This window comes from Prionailurus bengalensis, chromosome A3, assembly GCF_016509475.1.
Source record: "Prionailurus bengalensis isolate Pbe53 chromosome A3, Fcat_Pben_1.1_paternal_pri, whole genome shotgun sequence".
NCBI lineage: Eukaryota > Metazoa > Chordata > Mammalia > Carnivora > Felidae > Prionailurus > Prionailurus bengalensis.
In genome coordinates this window covers 104,619,926-104,640,433 of record NC_057354.1, presented here as the reverse complement: position 1 = coordinate 104,640,433, position 20,508 = coordinate 104,619,926, and the positions used below count along the sequence as shown (strand labels likewise).

The 20,508-nt window shown below is 49.2% G+C and overlaps 1 protein-coding gene across 1 annotated transcript in view; it reads left to right on the top strand.

Moving 5' to 3' along the window:
• Window positions 1-18,584, top strand: part of LOC122497196 (two pore calcium channel protein 1-like) — a 42,479-nt gene extending 23,895 nt beyond the window's left edge. Inside the window, exons 10-19 of the mRNA XM_043604018.1 lie at window positions 6,923-7,067; window positions 8,725-8,910; window positions 10,172-10,236; window positions 11,344-11,431; window positions 11,984-12,053; window positions 14,081-14,300; window positions 14,442-14,532; window positions 16,378-16,491; window positions 16,726-16,850; window positions 18,065-18,584. Coding sequence (XP_043459953.1) covers window positions 6,923-7,067; window positions 8,725-8,910; window positions 10,172-10,236; window positions 11,344-11,431; window positions 11,984-12,053; window positions 14,081-14,300; window positions 14,442-14,532; window positions 16,378-16,491; window positions 16,726-16,850; window positions 18,065-18,210 — 1,250 coding nt within the window. The 3' untranslated portion in view covers window positions 18,211-18,584. The remainder of the gene's footprint in view (window positions 1-6,922; window positions 7,068-8,724; window positions 8,911-10,171; window positions 10,237-11,343; window positions 11,432-11,983; window positions 12,054-14,080; window positions 14,301-14,441; window positions 14,533-16,377; window positions 16,492-16,725; window positions 16,851-18,064) is intronic.
• The last annotated feature ends 1,924 nt before the right edge of the window (window positions 18,585-20,508 follow it).

The window sequence follows — 20,508 nt, the reverse complement described above, 5'->3', positions numbered from 1 at the left end:
GGACATACTCACACGAACGTTTCTTTGTTGATAAAGTCAGTCCAACTATTGGTAGTTGTTTCCCAAGTGGGAGTACGAACTGCTTTTCTTTGTCTTGACAGCTTCTTCCATGTTCTGGGCTATAAATAGGCTGGCTTTTAAACGATACCATTCAGCTGTGGCAGGGTAAATATGGAGCTTACCAAACACATCCAAGTTCTAATGACACCTCTACTTGTTTGGATGTATCATTCCATGAATTACATGAGGAAGAGGAGGGAGGAGCTCTCTGATGCTCCCGCACAACTTTCTGGAGAGTGCCAGTGAAGATCTGTGTACAAAACACCACCGCCACCACGTGTCCATCGGCAGAGGCTCTCCTCCTCCGAATGTGGGTTGTGATCTGGCACAGGGGTGAGGTCTGTAAGAGTTGCCAAAGGAGGCCGGTCAGGGACAAAAGGGAGCAGAGGAAGGGAACAGAGGCATGGCCAAAGGCTGCTGTGCTGTGGAATGTTTTCAGGCTGGCCAAGGACAGCCATAGCAAGAGGAATGTGTGGACCGGTTGACGTTATAACTCCTCCAGAAGTGAGAGGCCTCACGTCTTTCCAGGGGTCCACAGTCATCCTCGAGATAATGGAAGTCAGTAGAAGTGTTGCAGACTTGTGAGAAATAAGAGAATCTCCTCGGGAAAGGGCTCCGAATCCAGCTCCCTGGGGCAGAATATAGAGATGGAAATGACCAACCTTCCCTACCTCATGCGAAGAGTATAATGGGCCTGCTGTGAATTTTATCTATTCATGTTAATGTTCATGACATACACATATAGTCAATACCAATGAATATGCTTAAATGCCAGTGTGATTTGAAGCTTGAAAACTCTTTTTTATAGAATGATGTAAGACAATTATTATATAACATTTTAATGTGGGTGTTCTGAAGAACAAATATATTTATACATAGGGACATAGCGTTTTAATTTCTTTGGAAGTCTTTAGATAAATCCAGATTCTTGGCTATTTATCTCAACATTCATTAGTCCAATGCCCCCAATTCAATTAGTGATTTTTTTTTTTTTTGAGAGAGAAAGAGAGAGAAAGAGAGAGAGAGAGAGAGTGCAAGCTGGGGAGGGGCAGAGAGAGAGGAAGACACAGAATCAATCCGAAGCAGGCTTCAGGCTCTGAGCTGGCAGCACAGAGCCCGATGTGGGGCTCGAGCTCGTGAATCGTAAGATCATGACCTGGGCCGTAGTCAGACGCTCAACTGACTGAGCCACCCAGGTGCCCCTAGAAAATACATTTAAGAAACCATAAGTAGTGGATCCACTACTGCTGATATTAAGGATTTGTCAGAGAAGTAGAAAACTCTACATGCTGTGTCCACATAGTTGAAATGAGTAACTCTATAGGGCCTTGTGATTGATTGATTGATTGATTTGATGTTTATTTATTTTTAAGAGAGAGACAGTGTGAGCAGGGTAGGGGCAGAGAGAGAGGGAGATACAAAATCTGAAGTAGGCTCCAGGCTCTGGGCTCGAACCCACAGACTCTGAGATCATGACCTGCGCCGAAGTCGGATGCGTAACCACCTGAGCCACCCAGGTGCCCCAGGGCCTTGTGATTTACAATATTGTGTGAGATTTCCACAAGTTGATTGATGAAGATCCAACTTTTAAAACCACAACAGTTTATATTATGCCACATGGTTCTAACCCATGGTTAGATTTATGAACACCTAGATATTAGCTGAGATCATGGCACCCACCGACCTATAAGATAAGGATGAGGGGTGTGAGAAGTTCCAGCCATTTTAGCCTCTTTGGAGAAAAGAAATTTTACATGAACTAAAACGCCATATTTACAGTTTTTGTTTACACGGAATAAAATCAGGAAAAAGACATGAAGCCACATTTTAAACCCTAAATCATAAAACAACTTAGTCTACTAGTTTTTCTTTATTGGGAGCATTAAGTCAATTTGGATTAAAATTTTAAATTGTTTTAGTTTGATTAATGAAGTAATTTTATAATGTTTTAAGTTTTAGTCAAATGTCTTTAGATTTAAATTTTTAACCAGATCTTTAAAATGTATCTTTTTTAAATTAAAAAAACAAATAAATCATAAACAATAAAATAAAATAATAAAAATAAATAAAATGTATCTTTTTACCAAAAAAATAATAATAATAATAATGAAGGTTATTCCCTCCCCACCATGGACTCTCTGCAATTAACTAACTGTGGCTCTATTGTTAATTGCACATCTTTTTTTTTTTTTTTTTTTTTAATTTTTTTTTCAACGTTTTTATTTATTTTTGGGACAGAGAGAGACAGAGCATGAACGGGGGAGGGGCAGAGAGAGAAGGAGACACAGAATCGGAAACAGGCTCCAGGCTCTGAGCCATCAGCCCAGAGCCTGACGCGGGGCTCGAACTCCCTTACCGCGAGATCGTGACCTGGCTGAAGTCGGACGCTTAACCGACTGCGCCACCCAGGCGCCCCTAATTGCACATCTTTGTAAAAAAAAAAATTTTTAACTAGGTGCAGACACTAAGGACAGTAAATAGAGTGACGGTTTCCATCTGATTTTCTTAAAAAATTATAGAAATGCTATTTAAATTAATAGTTCATTGTTTCGTATATTTTATGATCGTAGGGGCCAGACTTTATAAACCAGTTTGTTAATTGGGGGTTTTATTCGGAAGGCACATCTGTCAGGCAGAAAATCATGTTAAGATTGGTTCACATAATATTTAATTTCTCTAGCATTTTTATATAGCATTTTTGTGCAAGCTAAGAATTTGTCACAGGTTTTGTTAGAAGAAGAAAAGGCAATCGTGGAGCTTGAAATTCATTCCCGCCCCCCCCCCACCCCCACCGAGGGTGTTTTTGTTAGTTTTGTTTACTTTTTTAAGGGATAGCACATTTCAAGCGTAAAGAATTTTTCACTGATTTCTTTTTTTTTTTAATTTTTTTTTTAACCTTTATTTATTTTTGAGACCGAGAGAGACAGAGCATGAACGGGGGAGGGTCAGAGAGAGAGAGGGAGACACAGAATCTGAAACAGGCTCCGGGTTCTGAGCGGTCAGCACAGACTCGAACTCACAGACCGCGAGATCACGGACCGCGAGATCACGACCTGCGCCAAAGTCGGCCGCTTCACCGACTGAGCCACCCAGGCGCCCCACTGATTTCTTCATCTTGGGAGAATTCTTAGGTCTCTATTCGGAAGTTAAGGAATGAAGTGTTTGCCTTAAAACAACGAAATTAACAATCCGTTGGGAAATGTTTCCCTGCCGGGTCGGCAGCACTACCATAACAAGGTACCACACGCCGGGCGGCTTAAACCACAGAAATTTATTTTCTCACGATTCTGGAGGCTGGAGGTCCAGGACCGAGTTGCCAGGGGTTGTCCTCTCCCCTTGGCTGGTCAATGATTGCCTTCCTGCGTCTTCATGTGGCCTTCCCTCTGTGTGTCTGGGTCCTAATCATCTCCTCTTGTGAGGACGCCAGTCATACAGGATTAGAACCAACCCAATGGCGTCACTTTAAGTTACCTCTTTAGAAGAGGCCCCTCGCCAAACGTAGTCACTCTCCGAGGCCCTCGGAGTTCAAACTTGAACACGCTAACTTGGAGGGGACACAGGTCAGCTCATAAGACCTGGTTTTCTGCTCCTGGCCGTAGATTGTTATCCTCCTTGAGAACTTTCTTCTGTCTAAGGTTAACCTCCCCCAGCCCTCCACACAGATAATCTTTGAAACCTCGAGTCCTACTGTCACTTTGTCAAAAGCTTAGACTTGAGAGCATTTGCAGTTCTGGAAGACAGAACTGCAGTGGTTTTAGCTCATCTGCTGCAGACTTCCCCGCTCACGCCATGTGACCCCCTAGTCTAAGGCTCCAAGGCCACTGGTGGCACCACATCGACACAACTCACCTGAATGTATTTCTCTTCTTCCCTAGTGGCGCTGCAGACATTCAGCGGAAGTGGCTCATGACCTTTTGAGCAGGTTAGAGGCAAGTGAAGGAGGTAGGCATACACCCTCGAGACATACCCACAGGACCCTGCTGTCTTCTGACTGGCTCATGATTTGGAGTCAGCAAGAAATCCGGGTCCTCAGCCCTTAGTTCTGAGCACTTCAGAGATGTGGCAAAAAGAAAGTGCCAGTGAGCTTATGGCTCAACAGACTTCCCAGCATTTTACCTTTTACCAAACAGCGGTGTTGATGTAAATATTGTTACCGGGGAGTGGGGGGCACCTGGGTGGCTCATTCAGTTAAGCATCTGACTTTGGCTCAGGTCACCATCTCACGGTTCATGGGCTCAAGCCCCACGTCGGGCTCTGTGCTGACAGCTCGGAGTCCGGAGCCTGTTTCAGATTCTGTGTCTCCCTCTCTCTCTCTGCCCCTTCCCTGCTCACGCTCTATCTTGCTCTCTCTCTCTCTCTCTCAAAAATAAATACTAATTTTTAAAAATGTAAATATTGTTACCAGGGCAGACACATCTTTACAGAAGACAGCCAATAAGATCTGTTGGCTTTTAAGAATCACAGGTTGTGGGGCGCCTGGGTGGCTCAGTCAGTTGAGCAGCCGGCTTCAGCTCAGGTCATGATCTCACGGCTAGTGAGTTCGAGCCCCGCGTCGGGCTCTGTGCTGACAGCGCAGAGCCTGGAGCCTGTTTCAGATTCTGTGTCTCCCTCTCTCTGACCCTCCCCCGTTCATGCTCTGTCTCTCTCTGTTTCAAAAATAAATAAACGTTAAAAAAAAAAAAAAAAGAATCACAGGTTGTATTTTACGGGATATAGCAGTAATTTCTAATGTCTGATTGTCCAAAAGTCTCCTGGGTTCAACTAATACTTTCAAAAGCAGTTTTAATAACAAAAAGTTGACCAGAATTACATGCTTCACAGTGGTCTCCAATACTTCTCTGAACATTCTCCCACTTCATCAGCAGTTGTGAGCATTGTGGTTTCTAAGGCTAAACACTGGAATTTTATTAGTACTCAGTGTTAAAACTTAATCCAGTATTAAACTGAGAAGCACAAACTTACAAATATGGGAAGAAAACAAAGAGAATACAGAGAGAATAATGTATCTGCAACAAGGGTTGGCAGACGATGGTCCACAGGCTAAATATGGCCCACCACCTCTTTCTGTAAATAAAGGTTTATTGGAACACAGCTATGCTCATTCATATGTATTGTTTATGGCTGCTTTCATGCTCCTCAGGAGAACTGAGTAGTTAAAACAGAGATCACGTGACCTACAAAGCCTAACCTATTTACTGTCTGACCCTTTACAGAAAAAGTTAGCTGACCTCTGATCTCCGACATAGAATGTCAGATGGATGCAAGTGCCTTCTTAACATAAAATTACTATGGTTTTGATTCTCTTTGTTTTTTCTTGTCCTACTGAATCTTCCAGATTAAAAGATGTGAACCCAGTGAGACTAATAGATTCCCTTTTGGTGTAAGTTATTTAGTGAATGATGTTTCGACTGGATTCCCTGTCTGTAGGTCACCCATATACTACCCATGGTTGTCATGTCATCGTCCCCCTAACCACTGATGGTGATCCAGGTCCCTGGATCCAAGATACCCTGGCACCTAATTCTCCAAGGCTACATTTCTGCCTGAGCAGGTGTTACATGCCTTTGGCTTTTGAGACATGTATGTATATTTTCCTTCTAACTCTGAAGACCCAGGAACTTAGATATCCTAAGATATCTATGTGTGTTTTTTCATCTAACTTGATGGACTCCTGTTCTTTCATGTTCTTGGGACCACAAAACTGTTAGGGAAGATAGCAACATGAGTGTGTAATATCACTCAAGTCTGTGTCTGATTCAGGCTCCTCGCTCAGATGAGGCCACACTTCTGACGGGGCCGAAGTCTGGGTTTCGGCTGATGGCAATTCCTCATCGTCTTTCTTGCATAAACCACGCTATGGTGATAAGCGTATAGCCATCGTTCATCATTTACTCCCGAAAACTGGAATGGAGCTGCAGACATCTGCCAGGCTCTCTGAATGAGAAGCCTTCTGGGATTTAAAAGCACCCGCCCCAACTTGGCCCGTTGTCTCAGCTAGACCTGATCTGCACCAGCAATTTCTTTAGCTTTCTTTAAATTGTCCAAACGTTGACTTCGTTTCTAAACTTTGTTTTCAAAGAAAACTTGGAAAGAAGTTGTAGGAGCTTACAAGAAGAAGCAGCAACATTCTTTACGTAATCCTGATTTGATCCGTTGATGTGATATTCTTTAGGTTGTATGGAGCAGGAGGTCATGCATGAACAGGGTTGAGAACCAGCCCAGTTGACTCCTGGCCAGCATCTGACCTGTCTAGCAGGGGGGAGGTACGCGGGGTGGTGGAGAAGAGCCTGCTGGCCCTGGGCATTCGGTGGGTCTGGAGAAGACCAGCTCAGCAGTCATGCGGGGCCAGGTTGGTCAAGAAAGCCCCGGCGAATCTTGGCCTGGCTGGTGAGCCCACTTTTGGAGAAAGCTGTTGGTTTGAGTGAATCCCAGAGAAGGGGAAGAGAAGACGATAGGGGATTGAGGGGAAGGGTGTGGATTACACCTACCTTGGAGGCTTGGTGGAGAGAGAAGGGAAGGAGAGTTGACGCTGGAGAGGCAAGTCAGGCAGAAAGCAGGGATGGCCCACGTGAGGAGGAAGGTGGGTGGAAGGCAGGGAGTGAGGCAGCGGCATCTGTGAACTGGCGAAATCACATGCTTGGGTTGGCTGCCTTGGGTTGATTGCAGGTCTGAGTGAGTACAGGTGGGGGTCTCTGCACTGGCTGGCTCCTTGGCCTTGGGCCTTCCCTTTGAAGCTTCAGATCTTCACCTAGGCAAGACAGATCCAAGAGTCTACGCTGATTTGGTATCACCCTTGGAACCTTAGCGACACAGTGGCTGTGTATTGGGGATCTTTTTTTTTTTTTTTTTTTTTTAATTGCAGACAAAGTGAACTTTCTGCGCTTGGCCGATCTCCTCAACATTCAGGTGGTCACCATCAACATCAGGAGACACCCACTGGAAGACTGGATGCCTCGGGTATACCGGTCATCCGCAAGCCTCTTGGTCCAGAGGATGGTTCAGCACAGGCAAGTGAGATGGGGCCAGTTTTCTCTCAAGTTACTTTCAAAATGGAGGCGTTTGCAAATGCTGTCTGGACTGAATACCTTTCATTCTTGAAATTATAAATCAGCCCCCTGCTTGCTGCTTTTGGTTTCTCAGGGAGGCTTGCAAAGGGTTCTGGATGTGTTTATTCAAAAGGACAGGCTTCTGGATTATGCTTCCTTCTGCCCTGTTTCCTAAGATGCCCAAGGGCCACAGACTAGATGTGCTGTCTGAGCCAGAAAAACTGACCGCTCTCTGAAATCAGAAGGTTCTAGCCTCATCTCGAGTGATTAGGAAGTTGATGTCAGATATGGCACTTTGACTTTGTAAAGTCTGTGGTAAGAGCTCCTGAATTAGAGTCATTGGAATGGTCATCAAGAAGACCATCAATTCTTTTATTCTCAAGCAAATGGACTCGGGAAAGAGGCATTCATTGTGGTTGCAGATCGTATATTTCATATGCGTGGCCCAGAGTCATCCGTATCATCAGAGGCTCGTCCTCTTGCTCTCTGAATTTAGTGTTTCATAGAAGAGAATGGGTCAGAAGTCCTTGAAAGTGTCTCAGCCTGTGACGCAGGCACCCCATATCCCTTTTCGCTGTCCATATTTGGTATTTATCAAAGCCCTTTATGTAGAGACTTCTTCCCATTACTCCCAGCCTTGAATTACTGATGTGTTTCATGCACTGGATGTTTGTGTGTCCACCTGAGGCATCCTGAGCTGGGTCCTGGGTCTAGAGCTTCACAGAGAACAGTGGGGTAGGAGCCCCTCTTGTCTTCCCAAGGGTCACCCCGTGTTCTCTGACGCACAGGGACAGGCACCTAAGCAACGAAGCCTGCTCTGTAGTTGAAGAGTCGGGTCAGAGCCCAGCTATCATACTTTTTCACCCATCTCCCCCCAGACTTGGTGAGGAGGATGGACATATCAGTCCCCTGGAAGGCTATGTGCCTTAGGGGTGAAGAGGCTTTCAGAAGCTTTCTTAGTTAAGGATGTTCATTTTCTTTTCTTTTTATTTTTATTTTTGAGACAGAGAGAGACAGCGCATGAACGGGGGAGGGGCAGAGAGAGAGGGAGACACAGAATCGGAAACAGGCTCCAGGCTCCGAGCCATCAGCCCAGAGCCTGACGCGGGGCTCGAACTCCCGGACCGCGAGATCGTGACCTGGCTGAAGTCGGATGCTTAACCGACTGCGCCACCCAGGCTCCCCTAAGATGTTCATTTTCTAGGGACGAGTAGCAGAGGTGTAATGATCCCGTGCTAAGCCCTAAACCCTCTCCTTGCCCCAGTTCTGCCTAAGCTTTCACCTGATCCAGGGACTGTGCCCCCAGAGGGGAACCTGGGAAAAGCACGCCTCTATACCCCCTGCTTGCTGACTCTTCATGTTCTCCTTGGCTGGAGGGGCTACACCAAGTATCAGGGTTGGCAGGTGAATTTCAGGACCCTGGCCGTGCCGGAACCTTTACTTACTTGAGTCACAAGTGTGCATGTGTGCGCGCGCGTGCATTGGCGGGACGGGGGTTGGGGGCCTCTCGTATTCATCACATTGTTGGGAAACAAAGTAGCCCCTCTAAGGCTCTGAACATGCTCCTTTTACGGAAATGTGTGATGACGGGATCTCTTCTTTTCTTCCCTCGTGGCAGGATTTTTGTCTGGGTTTATGATGTCATCATTCTAATAAATGCCATATTCATTGCTCTGGATGAGAGAAACCCCTTCATTTCCTACGCAGAATGGCTTTTCCTTTCTCTCTACATTATTGAAATTCTCCTGAAACTGTACACATACGAGCCCAGAGCCTATTTTGGCAGAAGGCAGTTCTGGAACTGGTGAGCATGTGTATTCTGGCGTGGCAGGGGGTGGAGGGGGCAGAGGCCCTGGGCGACGAAAGGGGGTTTTCTCTCAGTGTGCGGAATATCATAGTTTTTCAAGCTCCAGCTGCCTGGTTTTGGCGCATCTTATAATGAAATCTTGGGGGGGGGGGTGTGGAAACATCTGGTTCAGGCAAAGCTGTTATTTAGGATGTGAGTTTGAACTGACTCTAGCTAAAATGAGAATCGCAGATCATGACATCCTGGATTTGGAAAGGATCTTAGAACATCATACCCAATGAGGCAGTGCCTTCCCTAGCTGCCTCAGCCCACTCCGTGGTCTTTTTATCAGAGAAGTTGGCACATGTGGCTGGACAGTGAGACCGCCAGCAAGCTTTTTCCCACACTGGGTGTGTCACCTGTGGCCCTTTCGTCTCCAGGCTGTGTACCTCCTGGTCTTGAACTATCACCCACATGCTGTAGACCATCTCAGATGCACCGCGTGCATTGGCGGGGTTGGATCTTGGTGGTCACTGCTCTCGGTGCCAGGAAAGTCACTGGGGATGCACGTGCGGCCAAAGAGGAACTAGTTATTCTCATCCAGTGCTTTGGCACGGCTGTCCTTTGATACTTCTGTCAGGAAGAAAAGTGACCATGTGATGAATGTCCCCTTTAATTAAAAAGTTGCAATGTACCCAGTAAAATTAATACCAAGAAAAATTATGCCATGTATTCAGAAAATGTGTCCAAGTATTCTTGCAAGGACACGGTAAAACCTTGGACTGCGAGTAGCTTGTTCTGGAGTGTTCCGCAAGACGAGCAGACATTTCTGATAAATTTTAACTTGATGAACCAGCGACGTCTTGCAATACGAATAGTACATGACGCCGAACATCACGTGATCACAACTGAGCCAGTGGTTCTTGAATTTCACTTTGGTATCCAAGGGCTTTGGATTGCAAACATGTTTCCGGAATGAATTATGCTCACAAACCAAGGTTTTACTGTATATCATTACTTTGTAAGACAAAGTGATAGGACTTGGTTGATTGCCATGAATTCCCTCGGGTGGTTCATTGGAGCAGCCAGTGAATGATCATTGGATCATTCAAATGTAGTATTTCTTGCTTCATCTCCACTGTTCTAAAAATTATGGAAATCAGTTTCATGGCCGGCTCATTGCTTCGCATGAGACTCGATTTAAAGTTTTCTTGGGATCAGTTGTGTCCTGACAGGCCCTTCCCTTGATCCTTCACCAACTTTGCTTCTGCACCATTAGGTTTGATACGCTGATCATCATCGCGGCCCTGGTGGCCACTGTGGCCAACACCACCATTCAGTCAGGTCAGTGCCACGGGCTCTTGGCTTCACCGCCTCCTGGGATCGTGCATTCAATTGGTAGCCTTTGTTGAACATCCACCGTGCACCACTAAGGTGTTTGGGATGAGGCAGTAGAGATACAAGAGAATTCGTGAGAAAACGTTCCATGTTCTGAGAGGGATGGTAGCCTTGTTTGTGTTTCGCTGTATATTAGAGATTTCATTTGTATGCATCCATCATACCAGATAAGGATCTGGTCACCTCCTCTCCAAAACTGCCCTCAGTCTCATGGCTGAACCTCCATGTCCATCTTGGCCCCCTGCCCATCTCGGTCCCCTCCCATGGTCCAGCTGTAGCCGGAACTCTGCATTGTCCCTTGCCCACTGCCCTCTTGTGTCTGCACACACATTCCACCACCATTGTGCACACTCCTTCCTGTGGACACAGAGGGGTTATTGAGAGATAGTGCAACAACTTCTTCTCCTTCTTCTCCCTCCTCCTTGTCCTCTTCCTCCCCTCCTCCTCCTCCTCCGTCGTCGTCGTCTTCTTCTTCTTCTTCTTCTCCTTCTCCTTCTATTTATTTATTTTAACAGGAGAGAGGGGGCCGAGAGAGAGGAAGACAGAGAATCCCAAGCGGGCTCTGTGCTGAGGGCCTCCCCAACGCAGGGCTCCGTCTAACAAACCGCAAGATCGTTGACATGAGCCGAAATCAAGATTCGGACACTTAACCTACTTAGCCACCCAGGCGCCCCAAGATAGTGCAGCCTCTTAACATAACTCTATGAAATGAATATTGGGGAAGGAAGGGCTTGTTGAAATGTGTTCTGTAGAACCTGATCCACAGTCTTTCTTAAAGACGGTCTGACGTCTACACCTCCTCTCATGATTCTCTAGCTCTAGGGGTGGGAGGGCACGCCCGGTGTGGCTTTGGTGGGGGTGGGTTGGGGGGGGGGGTGAGTGATTCCAGGAGCACTTACTTCCTCATTGCTCAGAGCCACTGCCCTGGTCTTGAAGCCGCATCTCTCCCCAGTACTTACGGGGTCTCAGACCTCACTGAATAAAAGGGACGAGCCAGAGGCACCCATAAAATGGAATGTTACGTGATGGTGGGGTTTCTTTTCTTTTTCCTAGCAAGAAAATACAACAGTCAGCAGATACTGGATATTGTGCTGATCTTGAGGATACTCCGGCTCTTAAGGATCATTGTCAGCATTCAGAGGTAAAGATGGGGCGACGTGCACTCTGGTGGTTCCCACACTGGAGCCAGCCGGAAACCCTTCCCTCCTCAGAACTATAGACGCACCCCGTTACGAAGCCGGAACGTAACCTGTACGGAGGACCTGGTGTTTGCTTGGGGCTGGGGGGCCGTGGGGCAGGGAGGGAAGTCAGGATGGTGAAGAGCACCCACGTGGCAGCTCCCTGAGGGAGCTTCTGTCACCCACTTTCATCCCTGTGACCCCTTCCCTCAACTGAGCAGGCTGCACGGTGACAGAGTAACAGCGGCTGTGGTGGCAGCTAACGCTAACCTGAGTGTGCCCGCCCACAGCCCTCGATGTAGGGGCTTTTATCATCCTTTGTCCACAGGTGATGACGATGGAGCTCAGAGAGGTTGAATGGCTCCCCCAATGGTGCACAGCTAAGAAGGCAAACTCCTGACAGGATTTAAAGAACAGATCCAGGACTGGGGGAAGGGATATTGAACCAAACCCGCCAGCCTGGCGTCAGTTTCACTTTGCGGCTTCCCTTGGGCCGCCTCTTGGTTTTATCCTAGGTTCCGGGTCATCGTGACGACCTTAATTAACATTGGGCCCACGATACTGACGTTCGGTGGACTCGTCTTGGTAAGTGGCTTGTCCTTGGTGCTGATCTACGTGAAGTAAGCGGTAAGATGCTCATTCTTGGCAACTGTCCGTAAGCCTTATTTTAAGTGAGGGAAAGAAAGGGCGCTTAAGCAAACGAGACCCACTGGTTTCTAGTACTCCTTTTTTAGAATTATCCGCTGCCTGCAGACCCTGGGCATATGCCAGTTAAGGTACACCGGCGACTGGGATAGACACCAGAACTTCCGCGGCTTAACACAGTCACAGTTTCTTTCTCGCCCACGGTCTAGGCGGGTCTTCCTGGCTGGCAGGTGCTTCCCAGGGATGTAGGTTCCTTCCGGCTCATGGCTGTGTCCCCCCCTTCCCCGCCCCCACCCCCGCCCCAGACCTCAGATCCTTCTTCGTCCTGCTTGTGGCCTCAGACCCCACCTCAGGGAGGCCAGGGGGCTGGTGTCTCCCGCTCAGGAGAGATTCCGCACCGCGAAGGACGGAGCTCGGATACTGGTGGACACTCTTCTTTTTCGTTTCTGTTAGCATAGTGAGAAATCCTATTAGTACAGAAGAATGAAAGGTAGACTTCCAGTCATTTCCAGCCCCCACCTGCCTCTTTCCCAGATACGACCGTTATTCAATGTTTCTTGTTCCCCTTCCTAAATATCTCTATGTCTGCAACAAGCATAGCACGGACATGCATGTCTGTGTCTAGTTTATTGTTCGGTCAAATGGAATGATCCACGAAAGGGTGCGCACCTTTCTTCCACCTCCTAACCTTGTCCCACGTCCTGGAGTTCACGTGTGTCCGTGTAGGCTCTGGGAGGGTTAAGGGTCCCACCGCAGAGGAGACTCGGGAGCACATCTGACCAGCCCCTCTACTGACAGACCCCTGAGGTTGGTCTCCCCTTGTTGCCATCACAACTGACGTGGTGAGGGCCATTCTTGTACCCGCCCCTTAGTGTGCTTCTGTACGCGGATCCGCTAGGTCAAGAGGGAAATGTGTTCAAACTTTGGACGGCTTGGTGGCCAGTTGCCTTCCCAGAGAGTGCTCCCTGTGTACCCCAAACGACAGCACGTGACAGCCTGTTTCTCCGCGCCCTCCGCACCCTAACCAGGGGTTCATTAAACACTGCCCTGTTTTCCAGTCTGACAGGGGAGAAGATGGCACCGTGTTGCTTTGACATGCGTGTCTTTCGCGTTTCATGAGGCTGAGCGCCTTCTCCGTGTTCTTTTGGACAGTTTTGCTTATCTTCCCGTGAGCAGCGTGTTCATATCTTTGGTCCATTCTTCTGTTAGTTCCTACATATGATTTGCAGGAGTGTTTTGCCGATTAAGGAAATTGGCTATTGGCAAGTTGTTTATAGTGTAATTACTTTTCCTTCTCTGTCACTTGTGTTTTGAGTTTTTCTTTCTTACCTAAAAGCTTTTTGGTTTTTTGTTTTTTGTTTTTTGGTTTTTTTTTTGTAGATTTTGTATGTTTTGTTATTTGTCTGTTTTGGGGGCTGTATAAAAATTGACATTAATTATATAGCCATATTTGTTAGTCTTTTATTTTACAGTATCTCATTTTTATGTCATGCTTAGTGGGGCCTTTCCCTACACACTTCTTTTCCCCCAGTTCCTTCACGGTTTGTTTTTTACATTTGACCCTTTCGACCCTTTGGAATTTATTTTGGTATAAAAAACAGGGTGAAGACACAACGTCGCTGTTTTTTTTTCCTGGGGGACCAACCATTATGTATTGAGTATTTAACCCACTAACTTGCTAGAAGCTTTGGTTCTGATGCATAAGCCCATGGGAGAGGTCACGGTGTGGTCCAGCTGGCTGTGTGTCCTCTGTCCCTCCACGGACAGCTCAGGCTTCTCCGGCAGAAGAGCCGATCAGTCCGCCCCCTAACCCCCACCTCCACCCCCACCCTGACACTGCCTGGGACTCAGCCCTTTCTGCTGGGCGCACGGACTAGCAATGTCCCCAGCCGGCCTCTCCAGCCCGCCCCTCGCCCCGCGATTCTGCAGCTCGGCGCGCCCCCTGGTGACCAGTGCTGCCGTCCTAGGTGGTCTACTACGTGTTCGCTATCATCGGGATGGAAGCGTTCCATGGCAAAGTCCGGTTCTCTGACCCGAATTTCACCAGTCCTGATGCTCTGGTGTGTGGGAACCCAGCCTTGAAAGATTCAGCATTTGCCCGAGACAGGTACTGCAAGAACAACTTCAACGACCTGGCCTCCTCGTTCATCGTGCTGATGGAGCTCACGGTGGTTAACCAGTGGCACGATATCCTTTCTGAGACGGGGCCCGGCTGCCTCACCGGGGCTTCTTGGGGTGGGGCAGGGGGGTGGCGCCGAAAGTGACTTCCCGGAGCATCGGGGCGGCACCTGCCGAGTTCCCTGCAGGTTGACGTCCTTAGCCTCCTACTCCTCGCGGGCGGCTTTGCCCTCGTGACTCACCAGGCGGCGAAGCTGTACTTCATCGGCTTCCACATCGTGGTCGTCATTCTCATCGTTAAGTGAGTCTGCTCCCGCCACGCTGGCCGATTCCACATCTCCTCCCTGAGCACGTGTAACCGCTTGACCTCCCTTCTCCCGCGTTCCGTCCACCTGCTGTACGTTGTGGGTCGGCACTGGAAGGGACACAAGTCTTACTTGTGTCCACATTTGTGCCCTGGTTGCCTGCCAGTGCGGTGCACCTCTGTGCATAACACGCATCTCATAGTCTCAGAGGTTGTTGGGGTCAGAAGGACTCTGGGGTCCTGGCCGGTCTCCCTCCCCTCCCCCGCCCAGACCGAATCCCTTTAGAGCATCCCTGTGAATGCCGATCACCCTCGGCTCCAATCCGTCCTCCTGCTGGCTCCTTCGAGCCTCAGAGTCTGTTCCCTTGTACAGCTACGGTCCCTCCCTGTCCTTGCGCGGGTACAATGGAGCCGTGTCCCCCGATACAGTCCCTTCGTTGGTTCCAGTTCCGGTCCTGGCTGCTCTTCCAGGAGGGAACGCAGCTACTGTTTGACAGCTGCTGTGACATCCCACCACCACTCCAGAGGGTTTCTGTTCCAGCGTCTGTTCATGCTTTACAGTCTCTGGGTCTAGCTCCTTAGTTCCTCGTGGGACCCGGAGCTGAGTCCCCTTGATCACGGGAATGCTCTTCCAGAGAGGTTTCCCGACTGCCATACCCCTCGCACGGCGGTGCGCCTGCAGCCCCTGGGGTGACCTCCCGGCACCACACCGTCCTTGTCACGTCAGGCCTGCTTTGGCCAGCCACCACTTTACTGACTTTGGCTTGGGAACGACTCAAGAATCCTGGCCGAGGCGGGGAGGGGAAGAAACCCCGTGGGTGGCTCCAATCAGGCCTGCTCGTCCTTACACAGCCTGAATGGAACACGTAGTGGGAACAAGAGAGAAACACCTCCCTGGGTGGCTCTTACAGAGGTTGCTGGAGCGCTGGGACCCATCAGGGCCAACAGCGTGGAAGGCTGTAGGGACGTTCCTGGTCCTCTCCTCTCAAAAGTATGTGGGCGCCGTGGGCCCCCTGGGCTCCATCATCATCACTGTTAAGGCAGAAAAGGTGAAGGGTCTGAGATTCCTCCCTGCCTGCACGCCAGCAGGTCAATCCGCGCGTATATACATACCACGCGTACACACAGGTAGAAGGTACGGCACCTTGGGTCAGAGACAAAGACGCTGTATTACTCATGGCGAAAGCAGCGGCAGAGCAATATCCCGTGTACGTTCCCCGAACCTTCGTCCACAATGAGCAGTGTGGTGAGCACCGCCTGGGGTGGGAATGCAGGAAGGAGCTCCAGAATGAGGAAACTGATCTTAGATAGGTCAGCTGGGGACCTGCCCATCCCCCCCTCTGGAGAGGGAGAAAGGGACTTTAGTTTCACCTGGAGTGGCAGCAGGCCCCCAGGGAGGGCAAGGTGAGTCTTTGCTGCCCTGGGCTCTCTCTGTAGGGGAGGCGTTGTTGAGCTTTACATCCTGGAATGTCTCGGGGGACAAGCATTCCTGAGTCGGCTCTCCGTGCCTTTGCTCAGACAGCCCAGACTGTGCAGAACCTTGAGATATTCATAGAGAATTGTCTACCAACAAATACTTGGCCTAAGCTTCCCCTAGAAACAAACCCATTTTCTTTTTTAATATTCACTGTTTAAAGAGGTTATAAAAGAAGAATGGTTTTCCAAGTGAATGAAAGTTGTGCCCAATCCTCGAGAGATACTGTTTGTCATTCCTTCCTTCTGTGTTGTATTTTCTTTGCAACAATAGGCTGCCTTTTTATTTAGGCTCACACACTCTTTGGGTCCAGGCTTCCCTGTCACCTGGACCTCGGCTAACGCCCTCTACCTCTTCCTCTCTCCCAGTATTTTCATAGCATTCATCTTGGAGGCATTTTTTGTGGCATATTCCTTAGAGAAAAGTGAAGTAGAAACTGCTATCGAGAAGAAGATTCAAGAGCTCGGAGTGGGAATCCAAGAGTGAGTATTGTGTTCCCCTTCGTGTAGCTCACAGACCTTTAGAAGCGGACTGGCCACGTTTAATCTCTAAGTGTCTCGTGGCACCCAGCCTGGTCCTGTGGGTCAGTTCTCCGGGACCTTCACTGTCCGGAGCCCTGGATGTGGCTGGACAGTAACACGGGGCCTCGGCTGGGAGGACACAGGCGGGACTCAGCTGAGGGACCTGACCCTGTTCATGTCTCTTCCTCCTTGAAGAGAAGAAATGCAGGACGGGAAGCTCGTTGATAATGTGGATGCTAAGGACAGTGGCTTTAGTGGGGACGGTGGAGACAACAAAAGGAAGGACCTGAAAGGCTTGTACTTCAGAATTGCATCCAAAAGTAAGTTTTAAGGGTGCCTAGGAGGCTCAGTTGGTTAAGCACCTGACTCTTGATTTTGGCTCAGGTCATGATCTCACAGTTTGTGAGTTCGAGCTCCACGTCGGGCTCCACACTGCTATTGCAGATCCTCTCTCTCTGCCCGTCCCCTGCTTGTGCTCTCTTTCTCTCTTTGTCAAAATAAGTAAACTTGTTTTAAAAAAGTAAGTTTTAACCCAATGCAAAACTTCCTCCGATCCATGCTTCTCACTGCAGCCAGAAAGATGTTTTCTGAATGCAAATCTGACCTTCGGTGTCTTAAGGATAAAGACAAGGGCAAGGGGCGCCTGGGTGGCTCATTCTGCTGGGCGTCCAACTCTGGCTCAGGTCATGATCTCACGGTTCATGGGTTCGAGCCCCGCGACGGGCTTTGTGCTGACAGCTCAGAGCCTGGAGCCTGCTTCGGATTCTGTGTCTCCCTCTCTCTTCCTGCCCCTCCTCTGCTTGCCCTTTCTCAAACATTAAAAAAATTAAAACAAAACCAAAAAGACAAGGTCCCTTGTCATGGCCGCTGCAGCCCATATGTATGCCTGGTCTCTCCTTCTCTTTCTCAGCCTTTCTTCCTTCCCTCTGTGACTCGCCATGCTGGCTGCATGTCATTGATCTTTGAGTGACTGTTTGGTGACCGTCTGTCTTCCTTGTAGACTCAAAGCTTCCCGTCGGGTGCAGGGCCATGTCTTCTTGCCCTCCACTCTATCCCCAGGGCCTCACGATGTGCCCGGGGACATGGGGGCCCTCAACACCTATTTCCTCAGCCATTTTATTCTCAGCGAATTAGCGGTTGGCTGAATAACCCACAGCAACCTGCGTGTCAGTTTGGTCTCTGGCCGAGGCGCGACCTCCGAGTGAGCAGCTCAGCATGGCCTGCGGGAGCGGTGGCGTGAGCAGGGCGCCCTTACCAGGCGTCACCCTCCCCCATCCTCCAGGGAGCACCTTCTCCTCGGGCTCTAGAGCTCTGGGTGGCTGAGGAGCACAGTGGGGTCCGCACCAGCACAGATGAGTGGTTCTTTCCTGACTTTTTTATCCTTTCTTCCAAAGAGCGCTTGGCTAGCCATGCTTAGAGCATTGTCTTCGACTCAGGGGCCATCCTTGCGGAAAGCCCAGCTCTGCCCGGGCCGAGTTTTCCCCTTCCGGCCCCAACAGGTGCCAGTTCCGTGTGCCTTTCTCCCTCCTCCTAGAGTACAGGACCGTGGACGCCTTGCTGCAGCAGATGTTTGAGTCTGAAATTGCCCCAGAGGAGGAAGGCCCTTCGTTGGATGAGATTCTGAACTTTTCACCCGGTGACCTATATCCCAAGAATCCCAATTTCGAAAACAGTGCGTGATCCTGGACCTTTAAGGGTGCACATGTGGAAACCAAGCTGGGCGGCCATCCCTTCTGGCTTATTCTATCTAGAGGTGATTTTCCCAGCCCAGGTCGCTCTGTGCCGTGACCAGCCTGCGCATCGGCCCCTCCTGCCCTGAGCCACCAGCTGAAAGGTGTGGAAAGGCTGCTTCCGAGTGCCCCGCCTGGGGTTGTTCTGAGGTCTGATCAGGGCAGTAAGGAGGGGGAAATCTTGGAAGAGATTTTGAGGGGCACTGATCATACACATGGACCTACCCGTGTGACGTCCCTTCAGTGGGTGTGTAAAAGCTTTTCATTTATTTTTATGTGATATTTTGCGATTCTATTAAATCACATGCTACAGTGTTACGTGAATGAATTTTGAATATTTACATATGGTAAAGGAATAGATCTAATACAGTAGCTTTTAGATGTGGTGTTTATTCAAAATGAAGGAGGGGCGCCTGGGTGGCGCAGTCGGTTAAGCGTCCGACTTCAGCCAGGTCACGATCTCGCGGTCCGTGAGTTCGAGCCCCGCGTCAGGCTCTGGGCTGATGGCTCAGAGCCTGGAGCCTGTTTCCAATTCTGTGTCTCCCTCTCTCTCTGCCCCTCCCCCATTCATGCTCTGTCTCTCTCTGTCCCAAAAATAAATAAACGTTAAAAAAAAAAAAAATTCAAAATGAAGGAAAACATGAATGCGAAAATAAAATTCTGTCACAGTTGCTTCTTTTTCCAGGGAAGGCTCTCAAAGCTTCTTTTTTTTTTTTTTTAACGTTTATTTATTTTTGAGACAGAGAGAGACAGAGCATGAACAGGGGAGGGGCAGAGAGAGAGGGAGACACAGAATCCGAAACAGGCTCCAGGCTCTGAGTGGTCAGCACAGAGCCCGACGCGGGGCTCGAACTCACGGACCGTGAGATCATGACCTGAGCCGAAGTCATACGCTTAACCGACCGAGCCACCCAGGCGCCCCTCTCAAAGCCTCTTAATGTTTATTTTTAAGAGACAGAGACAGAACGTGACGGGGGGAAGAGGCAGAGAGAGAGAGGGAAACACAGAAACTGAAGCAGGCTCTAGGCTCTGAGCTGTCAGCACAGAGCCCGACACGGGGCTTGAACCTGTGAACCTGAGCCGAAGTCGGACGCTTCACCGACTGAGCCACCCAGGCGCCCCCTCTCAAAGCTTCTTTAATTACATTACAATGATAGCTAGCTTTTGAGTAAATCAGTCTCCGAGGTCACTGTCTCCAGCTGGAAGTCCCCCAGTGCGGTGATGTGCTCCTTCCGGGAAATTAAAAGGGACTTATCTTACTTATTAACCGAATTTCTAACTGTGGTAAAATACCCATCACATAAAAGTTACCATCCTAACCAAGTCTAAGTGTATATAGTTCGATAGTTTTAAGCATATTGACACTGTTGTGCAACAGGTCTCCAGAACTTTTTGTCTTCCCAAATGGAACCGCAACCGGTCAACGTCAACGGCAACCCCCTCTTTCCGCGCCCCCCTCCCCGCCCCGCCCCTGGAAACCACCATTCTGCCTTCCGTCTCCAGGGCTCTGACCCTTGTGCCTCGCAAGTGCATTTGAGCGAGCGTAATCCTTTGTGAGTTGTCAGGGTATGACTCATTCTTCTGTACCTTGTCACGGGCCCCACTATAAAGGGGCCCATGACCTGAGGTGCAGTGAGACCTGAGTCATGTGTCACGTCGGGGTGACATCTGACGCTGGCTGGGGAGGGATTTCTTTTCCTTGGTTCTGAGGGTGACCTCCGGTGTAGGAGCAGGGCCAAGGTTTCGGGCACCCACTCTGGGGCCAGGTCGCCCAGTATCATACCCCGGCTCCCCACCGAGCGGGCTGCTTCATCTCTCTGTGCCCCGTTTGCTCACGTGCACTTGGGGTAAATGGCACCTCCGTCCCAGGAGTGTAGGAGTGAAGGAGGATGAGGACCAGTGGCACCCCGACCCAGCCTCTTCAGCGTTTGCTGTTACAGATTGCTGTTCCTGGTTTAAAGCCACGCCTGGGGTCTGGCGTTGGTGCTTTACAATTTTCTTACCATGACGCACCCCAGGAGGTGGGGCATTGCTGACCCCTCTGAGGGGATTCATGGAGCCCTGCCATCCTTCGGATTGCTCCTATTTCTTTGTATATCTAACATTTATTGTGATGTCAAGTATGACACTAAATGTGGCAGGTGACAACTTAATTTCTGGGCGTTTTTCGATGACAAACTATGCAGTCATTGTAAAAAAAAAAAAAAACCCAAAAAACAACTCAATGCCGAAATACAGTAAAAAGACA